This window comes from Phocoena phocoena, chromosome 21 (assembly GCF_963924675.1).
Source record: "Phocoena phocoena chromosome 21, mPhoPho1.1, whole genome shotgun sequence".
Lineage (NCBI taxonomy): Eukaryota > Metazoa > Chordata > Mammalia > Artiodactyla > Phocoenidae > Phocoena > Phocoena phocoena.
Window position 1 is genome coordinate 30,029,864 of NC_089239.1, and position 16,079 is coordinate 30,045,942.

General features: G+C 42.2%; 1 protein-coding gene across 1 annotated transcript in view; it reads left to right on the plus strand.

Moving 5' to 3' along the window:
- The window catches only part of AGPAT5 (1-acylglycerol-3-phosphate O-acyltransferase 5), a 59,780-nt gene extending 49,529 nt beyond the window's left edge, over positions 1-10,251 (plus strand). Inside the window, exons 6-8 of the mRNA XM_065900004.1 lie at positions 762-923; positions 7,188-7,311; positions 9,959-10,251. Coding sequence (XP_065756076.1) covers positions 762-923; positions 7,188-7,311; positions 9,959-10,184 — 512 coding nt within the window. The 3' untranslated portion in view covers positions 10,185-10,251. The remainder of the gene's footprint in view (positions 1-761; positions 924-7,187; positions 7,312-9,958) is intronic.
- Positions 10,252-16,079: the final 5,828 nt, after the last annotated feature.

Genomic DNA, 16,079 nt, shown 5'->3' on the forward strand with positions numbered 1-16,079 from the left:
TGTGCCGGGGAGCAGTGTCTGCCGTGGCTGAAAGGTGTCTTTGGAGTGGTGAAAATGGTCTGGGATTTGTTAGTGGTGAGGGTTGTATAGCTCTTTGAATAAACTAAAAACCATTGAATTGTATACTTTACAATGGTGAATTTTATGGTATGTGAATTAGAGTTCAGATTTTTTTAAAAGTTTACCGAGGAATTAGATTCTTTGGTTACCCTAAAAGTCAGGCCAGTATTTCATGTTATATAGACCACATCAGCTCTTAGTTCAAATATTGTACACAGTGGGGGTCATTTAGGTTCCCACTGCACCTCTATTTGAGTAGAAATAGAACTGAAAGAATCAGGGACTTGGAGTCAGAAATTAGGGAATTGTTCCTGAATCTTGAGTGACCATGGGCAAGGTGCTACCACCTTTATTCTGTTGCCAGAAATGAGGATCATATGTTTACTCTTGTCAGAGTTTTCCAAATCAAAGGGTTTCTGAGAGGCCATAAGCTTCTTGAGGGCAGGTTTTCCAACAGCTTCCCACCGGGTCTTATACATGTAGATGTTTAATAAATGTGTATTAAATGAATGTTGATTTAAATTGAGAAAGTCATGTGAGAGTGCTGTCTAAACTTTCTTAACGTCCTATAGGTATGAGATTTAACCGAAAGTATATACTGGTCTATTAGTGGAAACTTAAAAGCAATTTAGATGTTATGTTCTATTTCCAAGGTGTTCTGTAACTAATTTATGGCCACACTGGATCAACTTCTTTTCTAGGCCTTCCAGTATTAAAACATGTGCTGACACCAAGAATAAAGGCAACTCATGTTGCTTTTGATTCTATGAAGAATTACTTAGATGCAATTTATGATGTTACAGTGGCCTTTGAGGGGACTGTGGATGATAAAGGGCAGCGGAAAGAAGCGCCGTCCATGGCTGGTAAGTTGGTTTCGAGTGAGTCATATATGTTTACCCAGGTAGAGTTTATTTTTTAAAAAAGGTAGGTGTATTCTATTACATTACATTGATATGGTTTCCAAGTATATATACTTGTATTTCTCACATATTTTTTATTAATCTGTAACAGTTGAAATTTCATTAGTCCTGCTAAGTTTGGTACTTCTTGGCTGTCCTGTTAGTCCTTGAACTTGCCCAATATCATTAACTCAGCCTCTTTCCTCCCAAGGTTTACACCAAGAAATGGAAAAGTTACATAAATCTAAGGAAGGAGTGAGGCAGGAGAGTGGAACCTAGCAGCGCCGAGGTGAATCTAAGGAAGGAGTGAGACAGGAGAGTGCAACCTAGCAGCGCTGAGGTGTGCACTGATGCTCAGTGTCTATCTTTGTATGTGTTTTTCATATAACATTGGTGACATCTAGCGTCACTGACAGTTACGTGACTTTTTCTTTTTTTCAGCCATGTGCTAGGTATTAGGGACCTTTGAGCTACTGTTTATGTCAGAATAACCAGGAAAAACTAGAATCGTAAGCAAGCAGAATGTTTTAGTTAGACATACCCACAGACACTCGTGATTGCGGTCGACGTTTGAACGTGGGGTGGGCGCAGGAAGCGTGTGGAGCTGCCGTCCGCTCCTCAGGGTGTCGGTTGCTGGGGGCCTCACGCTTCGCCTTGGCAGCTGCCGGCCGTGGGACTAGCTTGCTTGTCAGGGTGCTTCTCTCCATAGCAGCTCTTGAAGGCAGCTGTACAGAACGTGCTCAGGGGCACAGAGGGTAGCTCCCAGATGTTGGGAGAGCGGACAGAGGGCTGAGGCAGGAAGGGACTAAAAGGTGGCAAATTTGATGGTGGCGGGAGGAGGTCAGACCTGGGGCAGCTGCACCTAAAGCAAGACCGACTGACCGCTCTCATGACCGCCTTCAACTCCGAGTAAAGCCGGAAGCTCACGCTTTCTAAATTTTATTTTAAGTGTAATTCTTTGGCATATATTATACATCATACAGTTTAAAAATCAAAAGTATATAAAGTGTACAGTGAAACGGCCTGTTTCCACCCTGTCCCCATCCACCTGGTCTCCCCCTTCCCCTCCGCAGCGGTAACCACTTTTCTTCCTTTCTTGTGTATCGTGTGTACAAATTTACTGTCCATCCCTCTTACAGAAAAGGCAACATATAATACTTTTTTTTCTTTTTTAACCATGGAAGGAGTCGTTCACCCAGTTCTACATTTGAGGACAGTGCATTTAGTTATTCAGCAGTATTGCCATCCGTTTATCAAACGTTCAAAAAGTAAGATTAAACACATTTTTATTGTTTATGAAAACCAGATCTAATTCCCATAATAACCTTTTAAAAATGCTGCTTTATCATGTCACCATCCAGTCCTAGGAACTCGTGGGCTGGGCCACGCCCACGGGATCAGCGCTGGCGTCCTGGGACTCAGCATCCTGGTCCCTAAGCCCCACCTTCACATCGTTTCCTCCTACTCTGTGCTGCTTGCTGGGTGGGACCGCTTTCCTCGCTGTCACTGAAACCCTCCTGCACCTCCACGCGGGCTCTGACCGAGGGCCGCGTGTAGGCCAGGCCACCTTCCCCTCTGTTGCTCTCACCCAGGTCTGCAACCTTGTCCCCATGAAGGCTTCCCTTGCTCCTCTGCTTGCTAGCTCATGAAGCTTCCTCTTGCTCTCCACTCCCGTGGCACAAAGTGCACGTAAGATTAGCACTTGCCATGTGGCTAATCAGCCCCCGCCCAGGTAGATCAGAAGTGCCTTTGGAGGCAAACCATTTTCAGCTGTGTCTCCCGGGCTCCAGACCCGGCGCCCCATCTCGTTGCTCCACTTGCTCTGCACCGTAGCCGACGGGGCTTTGTGTATTCATGACGGAGGGTCTCTGTTTTTGAAAAGGCTGGCTTTCCTAGCTGTCACACTCAGAAGCCATGTGGAAAACAAAATGTGTCATTTCGTCAATTAAGAGTAAATATTTCCGCAAGGAAGACTACAGCAGAGTAAAACCAAAAGGCAAGCAGAGGGTTGCAGAGAAAAAGGCTGATTTCCTTAATGTACAAAGTGTTCCTATAAATTGATATGATCAGTAGTAACTCAGAAAAATGGGTAAAGGGCAAGAACAGACAGTTCACAGAAAAAAATTGTTCAACCTCATTCATAATAAGAAAAATTCAAATTAAAACGTATAATGAGATACCATTTTTTTACTATCAGACTGGCAAAAATCCCCATTAACAGGTTAGATAACAGGCCCTGTGGGTGAGATTAAAGTATCTCAGAGACTTTCATACTTTGCTGATAGGAGTGCAATACAGTACAACCTCTGTAGAAGTTGTCCAGACAATGTCTGTCAAAGTTACAGGAGCATTTGCATTCCCACTGCTGAGACATTACTCTACAAGTATACCTGTGCACGTAAGAGATGACATCTGTTGTGTGTTGATTTTGATTGTGAGTTGAGACCTGTAGCTTGAAAAACTCTCATTATTACATAAACTGATTGATACGCTGCTCTACTTAGTCTAGTATAAATTAAGATTCACTTTAAATTTAGGTGTAAGTAGGGTTAAGTATAAAATTCCATAACTTGGAATATTGTAGGTACCTTGTGGCTGAGTTGAATAAGTATTAAATGCCATCTCCGTACACAGTGGGCTGTTATTTAATATTCATATTTGATAGCCCAATTAAAATGTTTTTCCATAAAGTTGCTAGATCGTTCATAGGTATGCCGTAGACCGGTGTTTCTCAAAGCCCTGTAGGAGGACCGAGGTTCCATCAGTTACCTGGGTGGCCTCAGCTGTGCTGCAGACTGCTAACGGGCTCGCTGCAGCGGGGCTGAAGCTGCGTGCTGGTGACCCTGCAGGGGTCCTTGCGGTGGCCAGCGCCTCGTAGCGTGGGTCTCATGAGGCCTCGTGTCAGAGAGGGCGACGGCAGGTAGAGAACCGTGTCCTTCCCGTTTCGTGGTCTGTTTCATTGGAATGTGGGTATGGCTCAGAGCCATCTGGGCGTCCTCTTGTGGTTCATCTGGTCTTTTCAGCAAAGTCTGAGCGCTTTCGTGGACAGCGTCCATTGGGCAGAGGTGAGACAGGGCAGTTTGATTGTAATCGATTTATAAATCCTGTTTTTAAAATGGGTGGTGTACCAGAAGAAATTGTGAGCTAAAGGACAACAATTGATATTCTGTTTAAGCGTTTTATATGGTTCTAGGTAACTTTTTTGTATTAATACTTTCTTATACGAAAAGAGAACATATTCAGAGGGAAAGAAGGGAAAAAACTCTACAAACTCACCTGTCCAGATGCAGCCCCAGACAACAAACAGTTCAGATGTTTCCCTCAAAGTCTTCTTTTCTGTAATGTCTGTATGTTGGCGTGATGTGCCTTTATGTATTTTTTTAAATGAGATTTTATATATGTATATATATCTTCATATCCTGCTTTTTTTCCCCTTAATAGTGTGTCATGAACTTCTTTACATGTCAGTATATACACTTATGTAATTTTTGTATAAGGCTACGTAGTGTTCATTGGTGTGAATATACAACAGTGTATCTATCCAGTTTTTGTTGGATTTAGGTCATATTGGTTTTTTGTTTTTGTTTTCAGAGGGAAGGGGGCAGTTGTAAGGCGGACGGTAAGCAGTATGGGCACCACCCGCGGGCCCGGCGTGCAGAGGCGCACAGCTCAGCCCGCACACATCCTGGGCCCCGCTGTCTGTGCTCTGCCTTTCTCGCTAGGCTCCCCAGGCACAGGGCACTCGGGACTCGGTCTCTGCAGAGACTAGACCTTGTGACATGTGTGGATACTTGGAAGACTTTCTGTTTGGCCCTAGCGTATCAATATACTCTAGGGACCTGCTGGAAAAGCTATAGTTAGAAAACAGTTACACCTTAATTTGAGTACTTTCCTACATTCCCTAAATATTATGGATAATTGTTGCTCATGCCCTATGAAATGTGCCCCAACTAAAAGCGTTTTTACTAATATAGACACAAAAGCTTTGTTGACTATCGAGGAAAGTATTCGCTACTCAGTTCTTATCTTTGGTGGGAGAACCTCCTGGGTGCGCTGAGAGTTGATCTGGTGCTTGCATGGTCTGTATCTGGATGCCTGACCACAGGGCCTGGGCCAGCCTGTCTCCACTGCTGACGACACTGGGCCTTGGTTCGTTCATCCCCACGGGGAGACAGCAGTCCTTGCCTAGAGAGGTGCACGACGGTCCGGTGAAGTGACCTGCACGAAAGCGTGGTGTAAATACCACAGTACCGTGTACATTTTAGGTGGGAAAACCTAAAAGCACCCATGCGAACTTCAGGGCCCTTTCCTCACGCCTGCATCTTACTAGAGGCCCTGCTGACACGTCCCAAACACTTGAGTTCACAAGCATTCGTTCCTGACGCTGGAAGTGCAGTCGGTTTCGTTTCCTTGTGGACTCTGTACGTCTGTGCATGGGACTTGGAGTATCAAGGATAAACGCAGTGTCAGTTGGATGACCACTTAATTAACAGAAATGTTGAGGGGCAGGCGTAGGTAATTAAGTGAAGGTAGGAAAGTTGGTGTCGGCATCTGCGTTTTTATGTATCAGAAATAGAAATAGGAGGGTGAGGTGAGAAGTCACGTGCGGCCAGCAGATTCTGGTCAGTCACCTGGAGCGCACGCGTGTGTGGGGTCCTGTCCCACGTGCTCCCAACACCCTCACGTTGCAAAGAGGAATCAGAGGAGGTGGCTTTCCGTGGTCGGCAACGTCTTGTTTCCCTTCATAATAACGTAGCTCGTGACAACCTCAGGCAGGGGCTGCTGCTGTCACCTCCCTCGTACGGACGTGGAAGCAGGCACAGAGAGGCTGACAGGTATGCGCAGGGCTGGTATGGGCTCAGAACCCAGGCCGCTGGCTCACTGGCTGTGCTCTTGGCCCACGCCCAGTTCTGCTCCTGAAAGCACTCCTTAAGCCAGTCTTTGATTTAAAGGGAAATGGAACTTGAGGAAAATTAAGAGAAAAATATTGAAAAAGTGAAATCTTCCCTGTGGCAGTGTTTTTGCACATTTATCATCAAAGCCAATTCACTCCTAAAAGTGTAGAAAAAATGAGAGACTTTTTGACGACCGAAGTGCAGCATGTTGCTCAGAGCAGCTGTGGCGAGCACGTGGCAGAAAGAGGTGTGTGTGGTCCAGAGGCGGAACCTTCTCTAAGGGTTAGCTTACGGTCTTCCTCCAACTCTGCAGCACACTAGTCACCGCTTCTCAGAACACGTCTTTGGACACATATCGGCTTGAGATAAAAGGTCTCGGCCTCCTACTTGCGTACCCACCCAGGGAACATAGTCTTCCCTTAAGTCTCGTAGCAATATTTCCTTGTTCTCCAGGAATTTAAGTATGTTAATATGCTCATGTCTCCACAGAAAGCCACCTGCAGAAAAGGGTATTTCCGGACTCAAAGTTCTGTCTTATCTTGGAATAAATCCTGACCTTATCCCTTGTGCCATGTGGGCTGCAAAAAGGACCATCTGCTTTTTTCAGATTAGCATGTTTTGGGAGCTGTAATTATTGAAGGGCTCATAGCTATTCCACGGAAAGAAATTTGGTTCCCGAACCACGTAGAATACGTTAAAATACAGCAAGGATCAGGAAAGCAAGGAGTACCAGTGAGTAGAAACCACTGGCAAGTCACAGAGGAGCGGGGAGGACTGTGGAGCCGTGGAGGCAGGGCCCGGGCCGGCCCAGCACTAGGACCGAGGGGTTAAGTGCCCCTGTGCACCCAGTGCTGCCAGCGACACCCGTCCCTGCCCTGTGGGGCTCACCGCCCAGTGGGAGCGGCGAGGACGCGCGACAAGCCCGAGGCTTGGGACCGGAGGCTGGTGGCCCCGTGAAGGGGATTGGTGGGTCTGATGGTGGTTGGCATCTGGGGATCCCTTCGGAGGGTGGGTCCGTGCTTCTAGTAGAGGCCAGCCTCCTGACCCTGGGCTGCCTGTCGAATCTACTAAAGGTTGTTGTATGGAAAGTCACGCTTGGTTGATCTAACTCATGACCTAGTTAACTGTGGAAGACTTGGAAGTTATTACTACTTCAGCTTGAAACCCAAAACCACCAGTTTATGATCTTTGTTTTCTTCTTCTTTTTTTTTTTTTTGGCTAAAGAAAAAAATCTGTTCTTCATTGTTTTTAAACTTTTTTAAAGCTCATTTTTATCGTTTTATGTAACTGAATTCTAAAATAATAAAAATGAAATATTTTTGTTTCTTGTTAGAATTTCTCTGCAAAGAATGTCCAAAAATTCATATTCACATCGATCGTATAGACAAAAAAGATGTCCCGGAAGAACAAATATACATGAAAAGATGGCTTCATGAACGTTTTGAAATAAAAGATAAGTGAGTAACGACAGTTCTAGCCCTTCAGAAACAGTGGCTCAGCACAGTCACTATAGTAAACAGCGTGAGACGAATGTAAACAGTTTTATTATCTTAAGAAAGTCTTTTATGAACTCAACTCAGATCTCATTCCATGCCTCCTCTGTCCATGTTTTAAACTTGACTGTTACAAGTCACTGTGAAAGATCTTGTTATGGGGGCTGTCCTTTGTTATTTACTGCATTTCGATAATTTGTGTAAAAAGATATAAAATTTTTTAAAGAAGAGAGAGACACACAGAAAGCTTTGTACTGTTGAGATGCCCCAGGCCCACCCTCCCGGGTCCAGGGGAGTGTGTGCGTGCTGAGGGCAGGCCGGCAGGCCGGCGGTGTGTAGAGAATCGGGCTGTGGGGTGGAGGATGGTGTCTCACGTGTATGTGGAACTGACTCCAGTGTATTTGTTGGAAGAAGAAGGGGCAGTTGACATTGTCACGAAAAAAGTGTCCTTTTGCTTTTAGTAGTTTGGGACCTAAACCGTTTCTGGGGTTGGCCTTGTGTTTCTCCCACCAATAACATGACTTGGGAGCTCGTGCAGTGTTGGCCCCTGGCTGAGAGTTGCTGTGAGTTAAGTTTCAGGCGGGGCCTCTGGACGCCTCTGGCAAAGGCGGAGCTCGAGGTCAGATGAGGGTGAGCCTGTTAGTCTCCCTGTGATTTACACAGATTTCTAAAGGTAGAAATTTTAGAATTTTCTTCTCCTTTCAGGAAGATAAAAACTGGGTTCTTAGGTTTAGATATAATACTTAGAAATTGAATTTCCGTGGATGAAAACTTCAGCATATATTATTTATTTACTATTCGTTTTGTTTTCAGTGGAACTTTTATCCTTTTTGATTTTTGAAAGATGTGTTTTAAACATCTATACTTTTTTTCCTCTTTCTGAAAAAAATGGATCTGTGAGTTATAGGATGCACCATTTAAATTTATTAAGACCACATTGAAAAGAATGGTTTTTAAAGGCTTTAGAAAATACTTCCAGGGCTTCCCTGGTGGCGCAGTGGTTAAGAATCCGCCTGCTAATACAGGGGACTCGGGTTTGAGCCCTGTTCTGAGAAGATCCCACATGCCGCAGAGCAACTAAGCCCGTGCGCCACAACTACTGAGCCTGCGCTCTAGATCCTGCAAGCCACAACTACTGAGCCCACGAGCCACAGCTACTGAAGCCCACGCACCTAGAGCCCATGCTCCCCAACAAGAGAAGCCACCGCAATGAGAAGCCCGTGCATCGCAACGAAGAGTAGCCCCCGCTCGCTGCAACTAGAGAAAGCCCACGTGCAGCTACAAAGACCCAATGCAGCCGCAAGAAAAAAATACTTCCAAAATTCTGTTTATGTTCAGAAATTTTACCTGTGTTTTAGTCTCCTAAAATGCTTCTTCTCAGGAAACTGCCATTGTTTCTCCTCTCCTTGTTGTATGGCAGTAAAATATTTCCTAATTAACCCTCCTAGATTAACTTTAACAAGTGAAAGCTATTAAAAATGTACTGTGTTGGGGCTTCCCTGGTGGCACAGTGGTTGAGAGTCTGCCTGCCGATATAGAGGACACGGGTTCGTGCCCGGGTCCGGGAAGATCCCACATGCCGCGGAGCGGCTGGGCCCGTGAGCCATAGCCGCTGAGCCTGCGCGTCCGGAGCCTGTGCGTCCGGAGCCTGTGCTCCGCAACGGGAGAGGCCACAACAGTGAGAGGCCCGCGTACCACAAAAAAAAAAAAAAAAATGTGCTGTGTTGAAAATGAAACTATATGAAGTTTATGAACAAATTTCTGTATTTCATTGACTCTCAATTGTGCATGACAATGTGTTAAACCAATTAATCAGCGCTACCCACTTTGGATATGGAAGAAATTTTAGAAGTACGATTTATGTGTTTTGACATGAAAATCTGTTATCAGAAAAAAAACCCTGAACAATATGATTAATATCCTATGTATTTTGTGTTATAGGTGTTTATATGTATATTTAGAATGAGTCTGGATGTTTTAAAACAGTGATTTTCTCTAGGGAGTGTGAGTTGAAAGGCAACAGAAAGACTTTCCCTTTTTGTACTTTGTGTTTCAGATTTTTATGTTGAGTGTATTCTGCTATTATAACTTTACATTTTTAAAATAAGGAAACTGCATTAGCTATGCTGCTTTTCCTTCTTTTACCTGCTGTTGTAATTCCATGCGAATAGGGGCGCTGGGGGGTAACTCTCCATCTATAAGAGCTGCTGGTCTTTTCTCTGACTTGTGGTAGAATAGGAGCTGCGTGGAGGAGTGTCTGGAGGGGTAAAGACGGCAGGGGGTGGGGGGCGGGAGGCAGAGAAAAAGCCCGCGTGCGTGTCAGGACCCTGTGAAGTTTTAAAGATCTAAAGTTTAAAAAACATCCCCATAAAGTTACTTGAAACCATCTGTCTTTACATATTACATATAATTCCTATACATTAATCATAGAGCATATTAAAGATATTTTTAATGTCTAGAAACTCCACTTAAACCAACTCTCTGGGTGTTTCCTATAAGGACCTATAACTTCTCCAGCATATAATAGGCAGCCAATAAATATTTGTTGAATTACGATATTGAAATGGCTAAACCTGAAAGTTAACACTTTTTTTTTTCATTCTGGCCATAGATTGCTTATAGAATTCTATGATTCACTGGATCCGGAAAGAAGAAACAAATTTCCCGGAGAAAGTGTTAATTCTAAACTAAGTCTCAAGAAGACCTTCCCATCATTCTTGATCTTAAGTGGTTTGACTGCTGGTATGCTTATGACCGAGGCTGGAAGGAAACTATATGTAAAAACGTGGATTTACGGAACCTTAATTGGCTGCTTGTGGGTTAGTATTAAAGCGTAAACGCGTAGCTGTCTCCAGGCAGTGGGATGTGCTACGTTGTTTATTACTGGCGGCTGCACATTGCATCCGATTGTTCCTGAATTTAATAAGAAGTGTAAATAAAGCCTTGTTGATTGAACATTGGATGAAATAGAATTTCTGACTAAAGCCGATATGCAGTTGGTCTTGGGCAAACATACATGGTTTTACAACTTTAGTCCAGAAGCTGCTGGAAAGGGAAAAGATAAACAGAGTTTATGTTATAGTTGGCATTTCCTATGAACTAATGTCAACTCCAGAAGACTGTTAGGATTATATATTTTGTTACTGTTTTGTAATTCCGATAGCTGCATTCGTGAACATCAATTGGCAGTATATTTCACTGTATTTGTTTTCTTCAGTTTTTTACAACTTGACTGGTCCAAACTCTTATCACTGAAATATGTAGTGTCTTGCAACTGTGTAATATTCTGCCTTGTGTTTAATTTCTCCAAGTCGATGAAAGAAATTGTAGTTAAGTATGGAGAAGGACACGAGGAGAGGCTGAGGAATGCTGGTGAGGGGCGCTCTGGTTAGCGAGGACTTGTATTGTATTGTGTTAGCTGAGTTCACTTTATGTTGGCAAAGTGATTAGCATCTCTGGTATTTACTGAAACAGCTTCATTTGCACACCCTGTACTCTATACAAAAGAATAATGTATAAAAATACAAGAATTAAGTTTAAGTTAAAATTGTGGTCCTGATTCATGGTAGCAGAACTTTACATTGCTCAGCTTTTTGAAGATTTAAGCTAAGCTCCTAGCACTTCATGACATTTGTGCCATAAGTACTTGAAAACCTTAAGATTTCCTGTTATTTTTTATATCGAAATAATCAGTGTGAACCTTTGCTGGACCTGAGTCCATAGATATTTGAGATGGTGGGAGCTCTCAAACACCTGACTAGGTTTATTAGCATGTGCCTTTTGCCTGTTACTCTTGGGTTTAGCAAACTATGTAATCCCCAAATCATTCTGTTTATGTCGTCGTGGTCGGTTTCCACTGTATTCGAGTTCTTTTCCTTTGGATCACCGGCAGGGGTGCTGCCCGGCGCTGGCACAGGGGCTCACGGGAAAGCGCTGTGTCGCCAGCCAGCGTCGGTCCTGATGCGGAGTTGAGCCTTGTAAGCTCTCGTGAGCAGCCCACCATCCACAGCAAAGGCATTTTGCGTTCGTCTTATGTCAAGAAATCACCTTCCTCAAGCCAGTGAAGTACAGACTTAATCCATCAGGACGGAGTGAATTTGTTTCATTCCCATTGGTATTAATTAATGGGGCCACACAATTCATCTGTATCACCTGAAAAGAAGAGCTTTGTTTCAGGAACCAAATCACACAATTTTCAGTCATGGAACAATAAATCCCCTAGAAGAGGACCTTTTTTAAAGTGTGATCTGCTCTATTTTTAATGTTACAATTCAAGCTTGATTGCCTGCTGGTCATTTAAGATACCAATTCTGCTTCCGAGTAATGGATTTTTATCACCATTTAAATCATGATAAACAAAATGGAAACACAAATTAAGGGAAATTTGGTCTGATTTTCCAGAACCAGAGTAAGCCATTTCAAGTAACCCCTCTGAAGAGTTGGGTGGTGTGAATTGGTTTGTGTATGTTAGTATGTGTGTATGTATTGATACACACGTTCCCACAGGACACAGTTGGCTTCATTATGAATGGGGGTGCAGGTAAAACTTGTTCTCATGCCAAACTGCAATTTTCTCTTACCCTGTAAAGTACAGTTTAGATCAATCCCATGTCTTCATTAAATACTCTTTTTAACAGTCCTAAACGTAGGAACTATTTCTAATTGGATCACAAGAAATGTAAGTTGTGTAACTTACTTTGAATGTCATGGATATGTTCTCAATTTAAATTTTAAGGAGCAATACCATTGGAATCATGCTGATGATAACTGATTTGAAGAAGGCCAGGTGACCTGCATAAGATCACTTGAACAGCATGTTTCCTGTAACTATCCTTATATTCTCGCAAAAGGTCTATAAAATATTTGTTTAAAATTTTTTTGTATCAAAATATTTGGAAAATTAGAAGCTTCTTTTTAACATGTATTGATATGACTTGAATTATTTTATGAAATTAAGAGCCCTGTATACCTGTAAATCTTTTCACATAATATCATTTAAGCTTTTGTTTGTGCTACTGTTGATTTACAGCTTAGTTGGTACTTGGTTTATCTCTAAAAGAATGCAATCAATGTGCATGCTTTTATGTTTTTCGCAGAAGGGTGTGTTGGGATGAAAGTACAAGAAAAAATAAAATCTTTCACTGTCTCTAATGTCTGTGCTGTTTTGTGACCCAAAAATTCACCAGCAGTCTCTTATTCCATAAAATAGGCTTCATGGCTGGCCTTGTGTTCTGAATATATAAAGCTATAATAATTTTTCTTAAGTATTGGGCAAGTTTTCTTTTAATACATTAAAATCTTCAAACTTGTGAAGCAGTATATTTGGTTAACTCATCCGTATCCTTTAGAAGATGTATGGTTAACTCATCCGTATTCTTTAGAAGATGTATGGTTAACTCATCCGTATTCTTTAGAAGATGTATGGTTAACTCATCCGTATACTTTAGAAGATGTATGGTTAACTCATCCATATACTTTAGAAGATGTATGGCAAATATTAATTACTTAACAATTCTGTAATAATTAGGACCTCACAGAAACATGTCAGATGCCTGAAATTAGCCAGGTTGGTGAGTCAAGTGTGAATCTGACTACTCCTCACATCACACGTACCAGTGATTTCTTTCGTATGTATCATTTCCGTGTGATTTTTTTCTCATTTAGAATGGTACAGTTCTCCTTTACAGCCAGATTACGTAAACTTTATCGTTTCCTTAGTAATATTATGTGGTTTATACTTAATGTTCACTGAATAGGTCCATGTCGATAAAATGATCTGAATAAATTGACCATTAAAACAAAGAAATAATATAAAAAATTTGCCCCTCAAGTAAAATTAAACTGTAACCTTAATCATATTTGTTCTTGAAGTGTCAGATGGGGAAGAGGTTTCCTTGGCCCCCATTCCAGATGTCATCTCTGCTTATAAGTAGGTTTTCTTTTTTGGGTAGGGACGTGTTTTTATTATGAATCACACGTATTTTTAGATTAAAGATTGGCTAACTTGGAATATTATGTTACCATTTGGTATAACTGGCATTATAAACACACTGACTTAACCTAACACCTAAGCATTAGACTGAAGATCGGTACTTGGCCAAACTGATCATTGGAAATATTCAGATATTTGATGTTCTATAGGTAAAATCTGCATTGACGGAATCTAAAACTTTTCGTTCAGATGTTTTGGAGTGCCATGTCTGCAGTCACTAATTTATGTCAGTTTAGAGTAGTTATGATTTGACATAATCCCTAAGATTTCATTGACACCTTTTCCAATTTGTGGATGATAAAGTAAATCCATTACTTCTACCAACTGGGGGGTCATTTTTTACCTCATTCATGCCTGAGGTCAAAGAGACAGATTCCTGGTTTTTATCCTGAGCAGAAAGGAAAAAAAAAAAAAAAAAAACTTTTTCAGAAGGCCACTCTAAATAGAAAGCTCAGTACCTTCTACTGTGTGGGAGAAAATCTGATGTGGGCGGCAAACTCTCAATAAATGTTTACTGATGGGGACGAGACAGGTCAGTCATTCAATCCAAATTAGTGACAATTCATGATCTTATATGTGAATATGTAAGAAAGACATGTTCTACAATTTTAGTTACATGAATCTTTACATCTGAAAAAAAAGTGGAAGAAGTTGCTATGGATGTTCTCCGCGTGCCCAGCAGGAGAGAATATTTACTAACAGTCTTGTCTCCTTACGGTATGTTCAGAATAAATTCTGACATATTCTTGGGCTTATTGGTGTTTCCTTATTTCAACAAAAAGGAAAATACAAATCTCAAAAGTTATTCGGTGATACATGGGATGGTAAAGGGTCTATTTGGTTACAGTTACTTCATATATATGTGATACGTAGGTATGTTTTATTGACAACTGTAGCGATAGAATACTGTATATTGCTTTAAAAGCTCATTTTGCTTTTATACTTGCCAAGACTTGTTGAGTGCTTACTATGCGTTGGGCACTGTGCTTACCCACAGGCATGATCTCCTCCAATCCTCATAATAGATCCCGTGCAGTGGGGATCTGTTGGCCTTTGAGAGTAACAAGTCTGTAGGCGGACTGCCAGGTTTGGGGTCCTGGTTTTACCACTTGATATCTGACCTTGGGCAAGTTAAAGTTTAAAGTTTCTGTGACCCAATTTTTTCATCTGTAAAACAGCGATACTAATCGTGTTTACCTCAAAGAGTTGCGGAGGACTCAGTAAGTCAGTGCGTCTGAAGCACGACATGTAGTGCATGGAATGTAACCGGTGCTAAATAAGTCTTGTTCTTGGAAGGTTCCTCCTGCCCCCAGTTTTACAGATGAGGAAACTGAAGCTCAGAGTTTGATTAAAATAATACAAAGTCACATAACTAATAATTCGGGCAGAAAAAAGTGCTCCCATTCTTTTCTGCTTAGTGACGATGTAACACAGTACTTCAAGCTACTTAAGTGCCTTTAAAGGTGGATGATCGAAAAAAGAAGAAAAAAAAAAAAAAAAAAAAAAAAAAAAAAAAAAAAAAGGTGGATGATCGTAACTATGATCACAGTTATTTAAAGATAACAGGTTTTGTTTTAAATCTAGATCAAATAATCCAGAGATCACAAAAGGAGAGATTCTCCATATTTTCATAGGAAAGTCTCATGGTCTCTCCAAACTGACTCCACGTTGGTCCTGAGAGCCAAGGAGGTGCCCGTCCTTCAGGTTGGTAGCACAGCATCCTTCCCACGTTGGTAAAGGAGGTGAACAGCAGGTTCAGAGGGCTTTCCTTACAGCGGCACAGAGGAGCGTAATGTTTGAAATTATCCCACCTAAGTCCCCTTACTAAGGGAAATCACAACTGTACAATAATCTGTGCTTTATCACTACATGTTTATAATTTAGAACAATTGCCTTCCCTGTTCGAGCCCTCCTTTATCTATAAAATGAAGAGAATACTTACTTACCTCACAGAGTTTAGTAAGAGTCAAATGGGATAATAGTTGTAAAAATGCATTCTTACAGGGACTTCCCTGGCGGTTCAGTGGTTAAGACTCTGTGCTTCCACTACAGGGGGCCCGGGTTCAATCCCTGGTCAGGGAGCTAAGATCCCGCATGCTGCACAGCACAGCCCAAAAACAATACGTTCTTACATAAAGTTCATTTTTATAATTCTTTTTTTTTTTTTTTTTTTTTTTTTTTTTAAAGCGGTACGCGGGCCTCTCACTGTTGTGGCCTTTCCCGTTGCGGAGCACAGGCTCCGGACGCGCAGGCTCAGCGGCCATGGCTCACGGGCCCAGCCGCTCCGCGACATGTGGGATCTTCCCGGACCGGGGCACGAACCCGTGTCCCCTGCATCGGCAGGCGGACACTCAACCACTGTGCCACCAGGGAAGCCCCATTTTTATAATTCTTCCTAAATTATTTCAGCTTTACTTGCTGTATAATGTGTGACTAAATAATTATTTTCTGATGCACATAGGAATATTTATCATTAAACATTTTTGAGTCATTCAGGATCACGTTTATGTTGTGTTCTGTCCATGCATCCTGGAGTTACTTTCCATCTGCATCACAGGACAATTAGCCAGTTTTCATTTGTTCACGACTGTCTCCATCTTTTACGAGGTCTTTGGAAGTTCGTTTCGGGGAAGGTGCCAAAGAAAGTTGTGTTTTTCCCACTCCGCACCCCATCCCAGTGTCTTAATCACTGCTCAGAATGGGACATACCAGTAAGCGCATTTGGAGATCATTTCTTGCT